This window comes from Scyliorhinus torazame, chromosome 17, assembly GCF_047496885.1.
Source record: "Scyliorhinus torazame isolate Kashiwa2021f chromosome 17, sScyTor2.1, whole genome shotgun sequence".
NCBI classification, from domain to species: domain Eukaryota; kingdom Metazoa; phylum Chordata; class Chondrichthyes; order Carcharhiniformes; family Scyliorhinidae; genus Scyliorhinus; species Scyliorhinus torazame.
The window spans coordinates 152,959,765-152,977,454 of record NC_092723.1 but is presented as its reverse complement, the minus strand read 5'-3'; the positions used below and the strand labels follow the sequence as shown (position 1 = coordinate 152,977,454).

Genomic DNA, 17,690 nt, shown 5'->3' with positions numbered 1-17,690 from the left:
ATATGTTTTATTGAAAATTATTTCGATCAAAAATTTTCCCCCTTACAGATCAAACATAACAGTAAAGAAAGTTTAACAATAAACAAATGGCTAATCAACATGGTAATCTAATCGTTTAACATAAACTAAAACTTCCACCCCGCCCCCCCCCCCCCCCCCCCCGCCCCCCTGAGTTGCTGCTGCTGGTCATCTGTCTTCCCTCTAACGTTCCCCTAGGTAGTCGAGGAATGGCTGCCACCGCCTGGTGAACCCTTGAGCCGATCCTCTCAGGGCAAACTTTATCCGCTCCAGTTTTATGAACCCCGCCATATCGTTTACCCAGGCCTCCAGTCCGGGGGGTTTCGCCTCCTTCCACATGAGTAGAATCCTACTCCGGGCTACTAGGGACGCAAAGGCCACAACGTCGGCCTCTTTCGCCACCTGCACTCCCGGCTCATCCGCAACTCCAAATAAAGCTAGCCCCCAGCCTGGTTTGACCCGGGCCTTCACCACCTTGGAAATCACTCCCGTCACTCCCTTCCAATACCCCTCCAGTGCCGGGCACGGCCAAAACATATGTACGTGGTTTGCCGGGCTTCCGCCGCACCTCCCACACTTGTCCTCCACTCCAAAGAACCTGCTCAGTCTTTCTCCCGTTATGTGTGCTCTATGTAGCACCTTGAATTGAATCAGGCTAAGCCTGGCGCACGAGGAAGAGGAATTTACCCTGCTCAGGGTATCAGCCCACATACTCTCCTCTATCTCCTCCCCTAGCTCTTCTTCCCACTTTCCTTTTAATTCGCCCACCAACTCCTCCCCCTCTTCCCTCATCTCTCGGTATATCTCTGACACCTTGCCCTCTCCGACCCACACCCCCGAAAGCACTCTGTCCTGAATCCCCTGTACCGGGAGCAGCGGAAATTCCCTCACCTGTTGTCTTGTGAACGCCCTCACCTGCATATATCTAAGAAAGTTTCCCCGGGGCAACTTATACTTTTCCTCCAATGCTCCCAAGCTCGCAAACGTCCCATCTATAAATAAATCTCCCACCCTCCTAATTCCCAACTGGTGCCAGCTCTGAAATCCTCCATCCATTCTTCCTGGGGCAAACCTATGGTTGTTCCTGATTGGGGACCCCACCAGGGCTCCCCGCACACCTCTCTGTCGCCTCCATTGTCCCCAGATATTCAATGTTGTCGTGGTAAACTTTTTTGGTGAGAGCGGTAGCGGCGCCGTCACCAGCGCCTCTAAGCTCGTCCCTTTACAGGACTTTCTCTCCAGTCTTTTCCACGCCGCTCCCTCTCCCTCCATCATCCATTTACGAATCATCGCCACATTGGCGGCCCAATAGTAGTCGCCCAAATTCGGTAGCGCCAATCCTCCTCTGTCCCTGCTACGTTGTAGGAACCCCCTCCTTACCCTCGGGTAAGCTCGTGATGCTCCTGTCTATTTTTTAAAAAAAGGTCTTAGTGATTAGTATAGGGAGACATTGAAATACAAATAAGAACCTCGGGAGGACCATCATCTTAATTGCCTGCACTCTGCCGGCAGCTGACATTGTTAAGAGTTAACTCTTGATGGCTAATTAGTTTGACGAGCATGAGTCTCAGGAATGTTAGAGGGCACAATTGTTTTTTTCATAGAATTTACAGTGCAGAAGGAGGCCATTCGGCCCATCGTGTCTGCACCAGCTCTTGGAAAGAGCACCCTACCCAAGGTCAACACCTCCACCCTATCCCCATAACCCAGTAACCCCACCCAACACTGAGGGCAATTTTGGACATTAAGGGCAATTTAGCATGGCCAATCGACCTAACCTGCACATCTTTGGACTGTGGGAGGAAACCGGAGCACCTGGAGGAAACCCACGCACACACGGGGAGGATGTGCAGACTCCGTACAGACAGTGACCCAGCGGGGAATCGAACCTGGGACCCTGGAGCTGTGACGCAATTGTGCGATCCACAATGCTACCGTGCTGCCCTTCAGGGATAGGCAAAGCTAATGGGCACCCATTAAACTCAGGCTGCGTCATTCCGAGATCTCATTGCTGTCATGCTTCAATACTTAAGCCTATTGGACAGCTACTCTAGAGTTTCTGCCCACCCACCCACCACCAAGCTGGGCACCGTGCTATCTTCTCTTTTGGGTCTCATCCACCGAGCCCATTTGGCCCAGCTGCTTGACTCTACATCACAACCCACCCCTCGACTCTCGTGGCCCACAGCCACACCCACCCCAAACCCCATGCCACAGACAGCAGGCTAACACAACACTAAAAGCACATTTAAACAACAAACAGAAGACTTCAGGCCCACCCACACCAACCTTGCACCCCCCCTCGCTCTCTGGAGCTGACCACTGGGCTCTGTCTCCTTGAACTCTCTGCTGCTAGTTGGAGACTGTGGTGCTCACCTCCTTCCTCACTCTTGGAGGTCATGGTGGCACCTGGTTCCAATTTTTAAAAAGCAGTATTAATTTGTGCCTGGTGGGTGAAAGATTTGAGGAGGGCTGAAGATGCGTTAATGTGCATGTTAATAGATTCAGATTCATGGCGTGAGCCTGACTGCACCATCGGGAAGAACCTGGGAAGATCGCAATTGGAAATCCTGCTGGCGCAAATCCCATTTTTCCCTCTCACGAGATTTAGCGGCCAAGACGGGATTTACGCCCGCGACTTATGCAGCCGCTAAATCCTGCCCATTATTTCTGCTTCTTGTTGGTATGGAGCACTGGCGCATTGCTTTTCTGTATCCAGCACTGGTGTTCCTGCTGCATCAGGCAGAAACTTCAGTACCCAATCATCCTTCTGAAGTTTTTAAGAGAATTTGCATTGAATTGAAACTGGTCTGAACTTGTCTCACATTTCACCCTCACAATCTCAGAGTGAGGGCATTCACAACATCTGAAGCAGCTCAGTTAACAGCAGAAGAGGAAAGGCCAGTCTGTAACTGACTGATGTTTAGGAGTTGGGCTGGACCACACGTCAGAAGTAGCGAGTGTGCAACCAAAATGTCCTATTTCGTCTCTGTTTTTAAAAAATGATTTAAGCCTCCATCTACATTCCTGAAGTTTGCTTCTTTTACTCTTTTATTCTCAGTCACTCATCTTTCCCTCTGCTTTTCTTTCCGTCTTACCTTCTGGGATATCCTGACAACTTGAAAGGTTCTGAATGTAACACATGTAACAGGAGAGATCCATTTGGACCACATTGGCCATTTGGGTAGTGGGAGTAGTGGGACTCTAATTTTAACTCTGTATCAGTGAATACCTCAGTCAGGCATATTTATTCCAGACTAAAAACAGAAAATGCTGGAAACACTCAGCAGGTTGCAGCATTTGTGGAGAGTCCTTATGACACATCTTCAGACCGAAAGGGAGAGAGAAATGTGATGGATTTACTCCTCCTTCCCATCACTGCCACTGTAATGTCTTTCCAGGTTCTGCTGGGACTGAGGTCTGCTGAAGCCCACTTGAATTTTCCCAGTATTTTCTGTTTTTATTTCAGATCTCTAGCATCCACTGTATTTTGTTCTTCTATTAATTCCAGTGTTTCTGGTTTTTAACTTTTTGCCTGTACCCAGCTTTCTACACAAAATTTAGGAGGAGCTTCAAAAGCAGAAGATAGTTTGGATCTGGGTCTGTTGTTGCTTGATCACATTTTTTGTTGAAGATAACCTTTTCAAAAATTGTTATTTCAGAAATTGTAGCTGTGTTTGTTTTGATGGTGTCCTGTCTTTTTTCTTGTAGGTCTTACTGTGCGCATTGTTCCTGGAAACAGCCCTTTCCTGAATTGTAGATGATGCAGTTTGGGCCAGTGCTGCTATTTACCTGCATTCTCAGGGGTTCCTATGCTCTCAATGCGTTTGCACCACAGCATGGCTCCTCAGATCCCTGTTACGATGAAGGAGGGCAGCCTAAACGTTGCATTCCAGATTTTGTCAACGCTGGCTTTGCCAGGGAGGTACAGGTGTCCAGTACTTGTGGGAGGCCTCCAAACAGATATTGCTTCTTTAATGAGAAGATGGGCGTGAAGACTAAGATGTGTCAAATCTGTGATGCTTCAGATCCCAGGAGCGCTCACCCTGCCACCTACCTGACCGATTTAAACAATGCTCACAACCTTAGCTGTTGGCAATCTGAAGAGTTTCATAATCCTCTGCAAAATGTCACTCTCACTCTCTCGCTGAATAAGAAATTTGAAATCACTTATGTCAGTTTGCAGTTTTGCTCTCCTCGGCCAGAATCTATGGGAATATTTAAATCAATGGACTATGGGAAAAATTGGGTTCCCTTTCAGTATTATTCCTCACAGTGCAGGAAAATGTACAATAAGCCAAACAAAGCAATCATTTCGAAGCAGAATGAACAAGAAGCTCTTTGCACAGATGGATACACTGATCTCTATCCTTTGACAGGGGGACTGATCGCATTCAGTACCCTTGATGGACGTCCCTCTGCCCAGGACTTTGACAACAGTCCAGTCCTGCAGGACTGGGTGACAGCCACAGATATTCGGGTGGTCTTCAGCAGACCTCACCCCCAGCGGGACCAGGATAGACATTACAGTGGCAGAGACGGGAAGGAGGAGGAGGGGGGGGTGATGAGAGAGTCCTACCATTATGCAGTGGCTGATTTGCAGGTCGGTGGGCGCTGCAAGTGTAATGGGCATGCTTCACGTTGTGTCAAGGACAAAGAAGAGAATCTGAATTGTGACTGCAAACACAACACTGCTGGCCCAGAGTGCGACAAGTGCAAGCCCTTTCACTATGACCGGCCATGGCAAAGAGCGACTGCTCGCGAAGCAAACGAGTGCTTGGGTAAGTCCAACCTGTGGGTATTGATGTAATTATTGACACCTTTCAGCCTTAGAGTCAACCAATTGGTTGGTCAATATCAGAGAGTGACAGTTTTAACATCAGTTACAGAAAAGCTACTAGTATTTGTAATTGGGGCCGAATGCTTGGGCTCTGACTGTAAGAGCTGACCAGAGTGAGCCCGCATGCAGTTGTGAAGGACGGATCTTGCCTGAGTGATCTGGTTGAAATTTCTTTGCGACGTCACTAATACCGTAGACAAGGCAATGTTTGTGGATGTTGTCTGAATGAGCAACAAATGGGACCTTTTGCTATTTATATAGCACCTTTAACGTAATGAAGAGCGCCAAGGCATTTGCCAAAATTTGACACTTGTGTCCCTGAAGGAGATATTAACTGAGAGGACAAAAAGCTTGGTCAAGGAGGTAGGTTTAAAGGGTGTCTGCAAGGAGGAAACTGAAGTAAAGAAGCTGAGAGGGTTAAGGAGAGAATTCCAGAACTTACGGTCTAGGCACTGAAGCCACAATCACCAATGGCAGAGCAATTAAAATTGGAGATGCTCAACAGGCAAGAATTAGTGGAGCACAGATATCTAAGGGGGTTGTGGGGCTGGAGCAGATTGCAGAGATAGGGACGAATGAGACCATGAAGGATTTGATAACAAGAATGTGAGTTTTAAAATTGAAGTGTTGCTTAACCAGGAGCCAACGTGAGTCAGTGAGAACAAGGGTGATGGATGAATAAGAGTGTAGCCAGGAGCGTTCTGAGGTGATGAAGTGTAGAGGTAACAAGGGTTTCAGCAGCATGTAAGAAAACAAGAAAATAGAAGCAAATCATACAACCCCTTGAGCCTGCTTTGCCAGTCAATACAATCATGTCTGACCTTCTACCTCAACTCCACTTTTCCACCCGCTTCCATATCCCTCAATTTCCCCTAATTTCTATCTCTGTTTTAAATATACTTAACAAGGGAACACCCACAATCTTTCAGGACAGAGAATTTCAGTGATGCACACTATTGAAGTATAGTCTCTGTTGTAATGCCAGAATCAAGGCAGCAAATTTGCACACAGCATACTCTCACAAACAACATTGTGATAATGACCAGAAATTCTGCTTTTGTGTTGTTAACTAAGAGCCAAATATGAACAGGGATACCTCCACTCCTGTTCCCCACAACACATCCTTGGGATCTTCTAATAATCTTTATTATTGCCAAAAGTAGGCTTTCCATTAACACTGCAATGAAGTTACTGTGAAAAGCCCCTAGTCACCACATTCCGGCGCCTGTTCGGGTACACTGAGGGAGAATTCAGAATGTCCAATTCACCTAACAAGCACATCTGGGCACCACAGTCCAAAGACGTGCAGGTTAGGTGGATTGGCCATGATAAATTGCCCTTAGTGACCAAAAAGGTTAGGAGGGGGTTATTGGGTTACGGGGATAGGGTGGAAGTGAGGTCTTAAGTGGGTCGGTGCAGACTCGATGGGCCGAATGGCCTCCTTCTGCACTGTATATTCTACGTTCTACGTTCTATCTTTCAGAACTTGTGGGAGAAAACCAGAGCACCTGGAGTAAACGCACACAGACACAGGGAGTACGTGCAGACACCACACATTCAGTGACCCAAGCCGGGAATCAAATCTGTGACCCTGGCACTGTGAAGCAACAGTGCTAACCACTGTGCTACCGTGCCATACCATCTGTCAGAGTAGACAGGGCCTGGGTATAATATTTTGTCTTGAAAGGTGGCAACTCTAACAGAGCAGCACTCCCTCAGCACTACACTGGATTATGTGCTCAACTGTCTGGAGTGGGCCTTGAGCCCATAACCTTCTGAGTCAGAAGGGAGACTGCTACCCTCACTTATGCTGTGGAAATGGAGTTGGGATGATGACCAAATTGAGTGGCGCAGAGAACTCGAGGGATTGAATGGCTCATTGCTGTTACTGAGGTACCAATTGACTGTGCAGAGTGTCCTGAGTGAGAGATTAGTCCTCTTCAGCACTTGGAATCCTACTAGATCAACTGATATATTCTGAAAATGCTGGTTCATATGCTTTTGACATCCAGAGTTTTAAATAAGTAACCCAATGGAAGCAACGTATTTTGGAAAAACGTTAAAATTTAATGTGGGTTTCCAGCGAACATTCCATTACAATGGATTCCAAATGAGTTACCAATTGAGAATTGCACATGCATTCCATGCTGTTGGTAGCTCCTCGAGCTGTGAATTAGTGAACCAAATGGGTTTTTACAACAATTGACAATAGTTTCATGGTTAGCATTAGATTTTTAATACTAGATTTCAATTGAACTCAAATCCCAAAATTTGGAATGGCAGGATTTGAATCTGCGTCCCCAGAACATTGCACTGGGTCTCTGGAGTACTAGTCCAGCAACAATGACACACACACACACACACACTAGTTTCATTGTACCAATATTGAGACTAGTTTTTTAATCCCAGATTTATTAATTAAATTAATTTAAATTGAAGCAGATAACACGATTATATTTGAATTTGTGTCCTGGGATTATTAATCCCGCCCTTGGGTTACTAGTCCAGCAAAGTTACCACAATGCTACTATTCCTGGAATTAGATTTTAATCTGTAGGTTTGGGTTGAAGTCCAGCAGAGAGAAATGGGATGAGCCCGCTTTCTGTCTTGCCAGTATTCGTGCTGTGTGAAATTACCTCCGACAGCCACAACTCATTTTCTAGAGGGCATTGGCCCACTGCGCAAACTAGCATGAATTCAGCACTAATTACTGATTTCATTCATGTAGGTTACAGGCCGTCTTGTCTGGAAATAGAAAAAGTGTTAAATTGGTGCTTGAAAGAGCATTGTCTGGGGCAATGGCGCATTGTTATTCTGGTGTAGAGAGAGTTGTATTCTGTATCTAACTTGTGCTGTACTTGCTCTGGGAGCGTTTGATGGGGCAATGTAGAGGGAGCTTTAATCCACAGTGGAGGGTTATTTACAGGGTAGATACAGAGCAAAGCTGGTTTTGTTCTGCCCCCACAGGCCCTCTCAGTCCCAAATACTCTCCCTAGTGCAACAGTTTGACATCATCTGTATTCTTATCAATATCTTGTCTGAGTAAGTAATTCGATCGCTATGGTATGAAATGAGGAAGAGTTTTCCATTAAAAAGAACAAAATGCTGGAAAAACTCAACAGGTCTAGCAGCATTTGTGGAGAGAGAAATGTTTTGTAGATGAGGTCATCCGAACTTGAATTCTATTCCACAAATGCTGACAGACCTGCCGGGCTTTTCCAGGTTTACTGTTTTTATTTCCGATTTCCAGCATCCACAGTATTTTGCTTTTATTTCAGAGTTGTCCCATGGTGGGTTCTTGTTGTTAGATCATTCTGATTGCTTTTGCTGTGCCGGCAGGCAGAGGATGCCTCCAGGTACAAATGCTATTGGTAAATGTGTTGCTCACTGTTAAGTTTGTCGAGCTGGCCTGTGCCCAGTGCAATCTATCGCTAGCTACTGAAGAGCAGCTTGTGGCTTCAGGGTTGCTGATAATTGGACTGGAAGTGCGGGCACCAAGTGACTGAGTGGCACTTAAGGTGAAATAGAAAGGGGGCATGGGAAGGGTTTAATTTAGTGACAGTCACGGAGGTCTCTTGAAAAATGTAAGAGTTCACAGCTTTGTTACGCTGCTCGTGTCAGATGCCATCCTATTGAAATGTTAATGAAGGTGTATTTACAGCAAAAAGGTTTGCTCACTATCTCTTTAGGTGGGCAGTTGGAGGGCTAGCTTTGAGTCATCACACTTTCTGTATACAACCCCCTGTGAATTTTTCCATTAGCTCAGAGGTCACTGTCACCTTTGCACCTCACTCGCACCATCTTAATTTAATTAATTTGAATGTTTAGCATGCACTGAACAGCTCAGACTCACTGCTTCTCTCAGTTCTCGGCTTTCTTTGTCATGTTAAAACATTTGCCATTCAGTCCACTGACAACCATTCTGCTTCTTCTGTTTCTCCTCGCTCTCTGCAGTCTGTGGGGGGAGGGGAAGGCTGCGTGGGTGGGGGTGGGGGAGGGTGGTGGTGGATGGGTCTGGGAAAACAGGAACTTAGCTGCCCTCAGCCTTCCAAAAGGTGACTTTTGTCTGTTGAGTCTGTATGATCGTGTATCTGTCTATATGTGTCTGTACCTGTGTCAGTCTGTGTCTGGTTGTGTGTGTCTGTTTGATTTTGTCTCCATGTCTACTTGTGCTTGTCACCTGTATGTCTGTCTGCATGTGTGCTTGGTTCCTTGTGTGTGTGAGCATGTGCACAATGTGTCAGAGTCTGTGTGTGTGTCAATTGTGAATACCTGAGTATGTGTTTGTCTGTATACATGTTTTTCTGCGTGTGTGAGTGGATATGTTTCTCTGCTCATGCGTGAGTGTGTACATGCATGTATTTGAGTGTATGGGATGTATACATGTGTGGATGTGCACAGTGTCGTCTTTTCCTCAGCTCATCTGCTGCTGAAGTCCTCATTCATGTCTTTGTTAACTCTAGACTTGGATATTATAAACCATTCATGGCCATCCTGCCATATTCTATCATCTGTAATCCAAAATCTGCTGCCCATATCCTAACTTGCTCCAATTTCCATTCACCTATTACCCCTATACTTGTAACCTACATTGGCCCCTGGTTAAGCAGCATCCTGATTTTTAAAAATTCCCATCCCTTGTTTTCACACTTATCCATGTCCTTGTCCTTCCCACCTCTAATCTGTTGCAGCCCCCAAATTCTCTGAGACATCTGTGCTCATCTCATTCTAGCCTCTTGAAGATCCCCAATTTTAATTGTTCCACTATTGGTGGCTGTGTCTTCAGCTGCCTGGACCTGATGCTCTGGAATAGCCAAACTCTACAACTCTCAACTTGGCAACCTTGCATTTCTCTATTAAGACACTTCTTGAATCCTATCTCTTTGACCAAACGTTTTGTTAACTGCAAAATATCCCCTTACGTGATTGCTTTCAAAATTTGCTTTATAATACTCCTGTGAAGCACCTCAGGACATTTTATTTCATTAAAGGCATGATATAAATATGACTGCTGCTGTTGACGGATGTTCTTTGATTTGCGAGGGGCCATGGAATTTTGCATTAATTTCTGATGGACATCTTGTTTTAATTTTGAGTTTGTGAAGGTTATCAATGAAGCTGATGTACTTCTCCAAGTGGCAGAGGACATTTGCAGTTGGTGGAAGAAGATGCTGCCATTCTGCTTTTGCAAACACACCTCATAGGATACACATACTGAATGGGATACACACAGTGATTGAGATGCACAGAAGTGAGATAAACAAACCGAATGGGATACACACACTGAATGGGATGCACACAACAAATGAGATACACAAACCAAATGGGAAACACACACTGAATGGGATGCACACACTGAATGAGATGCGCACACTGAATGAGATGCACACACTGAATGGGATAGACACAATGAATGAGATGCACACACTGAATGGGATACACACACTGAATGGGATACACACACTGAATGGGATAGACACAATGAATGAGATGCACACACTGAATGGGATGCACACACTGAATGGGATACACACACTGAATGGGGTACACACACTGAATGAGATGCACACACTGAATGGGATACACACACTGAATGGGATACACACAATTAATGGGTTACACACAATGAATGAGACGCAAAAACTGAATGGGATACACACACTGAATGGGATAGACACAATGAATGAGATACACAAACTGAATGGGATATACACACTAAATGGAATATACACAAAAATTAAATACACAAACTGAATGGGGTACACACGCTGAATGGGATAGACACAATGAATGAGATACACAAACTGAATGGGATATACACACTAAATGGAATATACACAAAAATTAAATACACAAACTGAATGGGATACACACACTGAATGGGATAGACACAATGAATGAGATACACAAACTGAATGGGATATACACACTAAATGGGATATACACAAAAATTAGATACACAAACTGAATTGGATACACACAATGAATGGGATAAACAGAATGAATGGTATACTCAAACTGAATGGAATACGCAAATTAAATGGGATGCACACACTGAATGGGATACACACACTGAAGGAATATATACACTGATGAACATAGTGAATGAGATTCACTGAATGAAACACGCACTGAATAAGATTCATAGACTCATACAGACACATTGAATGATTCATACACTGATACACACACTGAATGAGTTTCATACACTGATACACACGCACAATGAAATTCATACACTGATATACACACACTGAATGAGATTCATATACTGATATACACACACCGAATGGGATTCATACACTGATACAAACACACGTTGAATGAGATTCATACACTGATACACACACACGCTGAATAAGATTCATATACTGATACATACACATTGAATGGGATTGATACATTACTACACATTAAATCAGATACATACACTAATAAACACACATTGAATAAGATTCGTACACTGATACACACACATTAAATGAGATTCGTACAGTGATACACACACACTGAATAAGATTCATAAATTGATACACACGCTGAATGGGAATCATACACTTATACACCCACATTGAATGGGATTCATACACTGATACACACACTAAATGAGATTCATACACTGGTACACACACGCTATATGAGGTTCACACACTGGTACACGCACTCTAAATGAGATTTCATACACTGGTACACACATGAGGTTCATAAATTGATGCACTGAATAAGAATCATACACAAATATACCCACATTGAATTGGTTCACACACTGATATACACACACACTGATTGAAATTCATACACTGAAACACACACTAAATGGGATTCATGCACTGATACACACACACTGAATGAGATTTATACACTGATAGAGACACACTGAATGACCATCGTACACTGATAAAAACACACTGAATGAGATTCATACACTGGTACACACACTGAATGAGATTGGGTTCATACACTGATACACACACTGTGAAACTGATTAATACATTGGTAAACAAACATTGAACGAGATTCATACACTGGCACACACACCACCACACACACACTGAATGAGTTTCATATACTGATGGGCACACACACTGAATGTGAATCATACACTGAAACACACACACACTGAATGAGTCTCCTACACTATTAAGCACACACTGAATGTGATTCATACGCTGGTGCACACATTAAATGAGATTCGCGATCATACACTGATACACACACTGTGAATGAGATTCATACACTGAATGAATTTCTTACACTGATATACACATACACACTGAATGAGCTTCATACACTGAAAAGCACACTAAATGACATTCATACACTGGTACACACACTGGATGTGATTGGGGTGATACACACACTGTGAATGAGACTAATACATTGATAAACTAACATTGAATGAGATTTATACACTGACACACACACTGAAAGAGATGATTACACTGATACACACAGAAAGAGATACATGCATTGATACATTACACATATGGCACTACGTGGCCGGCACGGTAGCACAGTGGATAGCACTGTTGCTTCACAGCGCCAGGGTCCCAGGTTTGATTCCCGGCTTGGGCCACTGTCTGTGCTAAGTCAGTATTTTTTACCTGTGTCTGCGTGGGTTTCATCCGGGTGCTCCGGTTTCCTCCCACAAATCCCGAAAGACGTGTTTATTAGGTGAATTGGACATTATGAATTCTCCCTTTGTGTATCCGAACAGGTGCCAGAATGTGGCGACTAGGGGCTTTTCACAGTAACTTAATTGCAGTGTTAATGTAAGCCACCTTGTGACAATAAAGATTATTAGTATATTATTATTACACTAATGGAGACTTCCGGTGACGGCGGGCGGGAGGCAGTTCGGGAATGGCATTTTCGGGGCTTTAAGCCCGGTCCCAGGGTCCACGGAGGCGGCAAAAGCAGGGAGAAGGCACAGAGGCGGCTCAGCGAAGGCACAGTGAAGAAAAATGTCGAGGGTGAGCAAAAAAACGGCCGTCGAGGAGTGGAAAGGTCACCGTGGGGTCACCAAGGAAAATGGAGGCTGGAGCACCAGGGGAGGCTGCATTGCTTACGGCTGAAGAAATAACTAAGGTGATGGCTGCGGAATTCGAAAGGCAGTTTACAAAATACATGGAGACAATGAGGAAGGAGATGAGGGAGGTTTTGAGTGTGCTGGTGGAGGAGGCAATTTCCCCGGTGACGACGGCGGTGGCGAGCGCAGTGGCGGAGGTGTGAGAGCAAGGGGAGGCGCTGAAGGAAGGGGAGGAGACATTATTGCAGCACGATGATCAACTTGCCTCAATGCGGAAGGAGATGCGGAAGGTGATGGACATTAACAAGGATCTGCGAGGAAAAATGGAAGACCTGGAAAACAGATCCAGGTGACAGAATTTGAGGATTGTGGGGCTGCCCGAAGGAGTTGAAGGACCGAGGCCGACTGAGTATTTTGCCGCGATGCTGACAAAACTATTGGGGGAGGGGGAGGATCCCTCCCGATATGAACTGGATCGGGCTCATCAATCGTGGAGGCCTGTACCAAAGGCGAGTGAGCTGCCAAGGGTAGTGACTCTGTGCTTCCGTAGGTACAGTGTGAAGGAGAAGGTCCTGAGCTGGGCCAAGCAGAAGCGGGTGATGCAGTGGGCTGGAGCTGGTATACGTGTATACCAGGACTTTACGGTGGAGCTGGCGAGGAGGCGGGCTGCCTTCAACCGGGTGAAGAGGGCACTGTACATTAGCAAGGTGCAGTGCGGCATTGTATATCCAGCGAAGTTGAGGGTGACTTACAAGCTCATGGACTTTTATTTTGGAACGGCGGAAGCAGCGGAGGAGTTTGCGAAGGCAGAAGGACTGTGGCAGAACTGAGAAATTGAGAAATGGGCTTTCCTAGGGCCGGGCAAGGGGGAAAGGGACCCGGGCGGGGGCCTCCACGCTGGCTGGTTTAAGCCGGCCAGTGAACAGGAGTGAGGTGGGGGGGAGGGGCTACGGCCATTGGAGCCTGGCAGAACAGGGTCCGAGTGGTCTAGCCAGGGTGGAAAGTTGGGGGGAAGGAACCGAGGTAGGGGGGAGGAGTTTTACAAGAGGCAGTGGACGGGAGGAGTTGGAGACTGGGGGTGGGGGTGGGGGGGGGGGGGGGGGAGCTGCTGTACAACTCTTGGGTATCATGTACGGTACTCTTTCAGAGGTTGGATGGCGTTGAGCGTAGGTGGGGGAGGGGGAGTAGACTCTATAGGTTAATGGTGACCATGGATGGTCCCAGACTCCTTTTTCTTTTTCTCCTTTGTTTTTTGTTTCCACCGTGGGAGGGTTTGATTTACTGGATGCATATATTGACAGGTGGACCGTTGTTTGGGGTGGTTGGAGGATGGGATCGTTGGTATTGTTAAGGGGATTGATTTTGTATTTGTTACCGTTTACTGTTTATGGGTGGGGTGTAAATTTTGAAGGAAAATGTGAAAATGGAGAATAAAAACATTTTTAAAAAATAAAAAATTATTACACTAATGAATTCATACACTGATGGTACCTCTCCAGGACCTTGAGGTGGCGTCTGTATTTTAATACAGTGTTAACCACGTAACCACATTACCATCACAGAAATAGCTCAACAATTAACAGTTAAACAGTTCTGAAAATAAAAGGAAACACTTTAACTTATCCCGTACACCTTTACTATCAATATTCCAAACAAGCAGTCCCAATACATTGCAAATGCCACTTATAAATAAAGTTAATAAAACAGGTTTACTTGCGGTCCTGCGTGTAGAGACTTTTGGAGAGAGACAATTTGAGAGCATTTGGCAAAACTGCAAACCAGACCTGGCCCCTCCCATTAATTACAACATCTGTATCCTACTAAGATGTTCCATGACCTGATTAGCTATTATCTATACCCCAGGAACCGTCGAAAAAATAAACACGATTCTATTAGCCCTTATCTGTAATCAAATAAGTGGTCAGAATGAATGATTATCTCACTCTTACAACACCTTATTTACAGTTTTAGCAGGCACACAGTCTGGGTACCTTAACCTAGGTTCTCAAAAAAATTACTGCAGCAAATATATACCTTCATCCAGGCTTTTAATAACATTACTGCAACAGATATAAAATACAATATATATAACAATTTCTTGCATTCATCACACTCCGTTGATCTTGATGGAGGGAGAGACCGGATCTTGACCTGGAGCAGGTTGGTAAAAGACATGAGTCTTCTTGAGGTTGAGGGTGAGACTGATTCTTCGGTATTCTTCCGGGAAGGTGTCAAGCATGGCCTGGAGATTCTCTTCTGAGCGAGTGGAGATGGTGGTGTCATTCGCATACTGAAGTTCCACGATTGAGGTTGAAAAGTTTTCCGTCCGTCCTGCAGACAATGACCACTGGGAAGCTTATTCTTGACAAGGTGAAGGATGGCGGCAATGAAGATGGAGAAAAGGCTGGGGGCGATGACCCATACCTGCTTGACTCCAGTCTTGATATGGAACTTTTCTGCTTTATTTCCATTGGTGAGGGCTGTCACCGACATCTTGTCATGGAGGAGTGCAAGGATGTTGATGAATTTCTCTGGACAGTCAGCCTTTGATGGGGTCTTCCATAGTACTTCCCGATTGACTGAGTCAAAAGTCTTGGTCAGATCGTTGAAGGCCATGTAGAGTGGTTGATGTTGCTCCTGGCATTTCCCGTGAAGTTTCCGAGCAGTGAAAATCATGTCCGCTGTTCCATGGTTTGGTTGGAAGCCACACTGGCTTTCTGGAAGGATTTGTTCAAAGACTGGGAGAAGGCAACCAGCAAGGATTTTGGCAATGATCTTCCCAGTAATGGGAATAGACGGATTCCTTTCTCGAAGATGGTGGCAATGATGGCATCCCTGAGGTCGACAGAAATTTCTTCCCTGTGCTAGATTTTCAGGAACAGCTGATGAAGATGATAGGTGCTCTCTTCTCCTCCAAGTTTGAAAATCCCAGCTGGAATCACATCCACTCCTGTGGCGTTTCCATTTTTTACATTTTGAATGGTGTCTTTGGCTTTGTCCACGTTGGTGGGAGTCCAAGATCTTCTTTGATGGTGAGTTGGGGGATTTTCTCAAATCATTTATGATTGTATCATTTGTTATGGGGTCAGGGTTTAGAGAACCCCAAAGTCTATCATGGAGTTCACCTGACCTACAACTGTTTATAGATTTTGGTTATGAGGAGCACAAGGGCCTACTTTCCAGGTTATATTGAACAGAAGGCCTTAAGCAGTTTTAAACAAAACAAAATTTATTCTACGAATTCAGTTAACATTTTAGAACACTCACAGTAAGCATTTATTATCAACTAAAAACATAAATTCCCCACACAGTCTTTAGTACTCTATATTTATACAACTCTTAATAACTTCCCTTTCTGCTATTTCAACTTGATAACAACATCCAATACCAGACAAACCCTTTTTACCAAAACAGTAGGTGTGAATTCTTTACAGAAAACAGGTATCATTTTTAAATTATCAAGTGATCTGGACCCCTTTTAACATACAGAGAGAGAGAGACCAAAATAAACCTTCTTTTGTCTGAATGCAGCTTCCAACTGCCTAAACCGAAAGTAAAACTCAGAGCCACAAACAGCTTCCAGCTCAAAACGAAAGTAAAAACTAGAGCCACAGCCCAGCTCCTCCCACACAATGACATCACTGCAGCCATTTGAGAACACAAACAGTTCTTAAAGGGACATTCCCATGATACATGGTTTAGAAGTTATTTTAAGTGTTCTCTCACCCCATCGGAGGCTGATGTTTCCTCTGTCTCTCAAGAGGATTCCGTCCTTACTCTGCACCAATTTGAGGCCTAGGGTGTTGAGTCTATATATTGCCTTGGTGGCACTGATAAAGCCCCCTGCTTGTCAACGAGAAGTTGGTGCTCCGAAACGTTCTGAGTCCACCATTGGTTCTTGAATTTCCTAGTTCTTCGTACCTCCACCTTGGCTGATTGATGAGCTCTCCTCTTTGCCTTGCTTGTTATGTCATTCTGCCAGATGCAGCGAGTTTTCTTCTTCCACGAGGTCTTGGATGGCGTGGTCATTCTTGTTGAATCGGTCTTAGCGTTTCCTGGCCTCAGCCGATGGTTTGTTCGCAGCTTGAGATGATGGCTGTCTTCAGCTCTTTCCAGTTTCCCTCCACTCCATTAGAATGAATATTTTGGAGATTTTGGAGATGACATTGTTGGAAGTTCACTCGTATCCTTGGTTCGTGAAGTAGTGTAAAGTTGATATTTTTTTCTGAGCTGTTTCTTCATCTTCTGCTGCTTCTGGTGGAGTTGGACGGATGTAGAGGAGTGGATGAGCCGGTGATCTGTCCAGCAGTCATTTGCACTGGTCATCGCTTTGGTGATGAGAGTATCCTCTTGGCCTCAGGATTGGACGAGGACAAAGTCAATCATGTGCCAGTGCTTTGATCGTGGATGTCTCCAGAAAGCCTTGAACTTGTCTTTTTGGCAGAACAGTGTGTTCGTGATGGCAAGCTGGTGTTCCGCATATTTGGTGAGCGGGAGAAACCTATTGGAGTTGCAATTTCCAACTCCTTCCTTTCCAATGGTTCATTTCCAGAGTCGGGAGTCCGTTCCAACCCTGGTGTTGAAGCCCCCAAGGAGGATGGTCCTACCTTCCTTAGAAATGTTAGAGAGTATTGTGTGCAAGGTGGAATAGAAGCCTTTAGATTCATCGTTTGCGTCAAGGATTGGGGCGTAGGCACTCATGACCATTACCTGCTGGTTCTTGGCAATTTGTAGATGGAGGATCATTAGGCATTAATTGATGCCAATAGGGAGCTCTGAGAGTTGGTTGACGACTTTGTTCCT

General features: G+C 45.0%; 1 protein-coding gene across 1 annotated transcript in view; it reads left to right on the top strand.

Moving 5' to 3' along the window:
• Positions 1-17,690, top strand: part of LOC140394259 (netrin-3-like) — a 381,075-nt gene that overhangs the window by 32,695 nt on the left and 330,690 nt on the right. The window contains exon 2 of the mRNA XM_072481304.1: positions 3,730-4,799. Coding sequence (XP_072337405.1) covers positions 3,779-4,799 — 1,021 coding nt within the window. The 5' untranslated portion in view covers positions 3,730-3,778. The remainder of the gene's footprint in view (positions 1-3,729; positions 4,800-17,690) is intronic.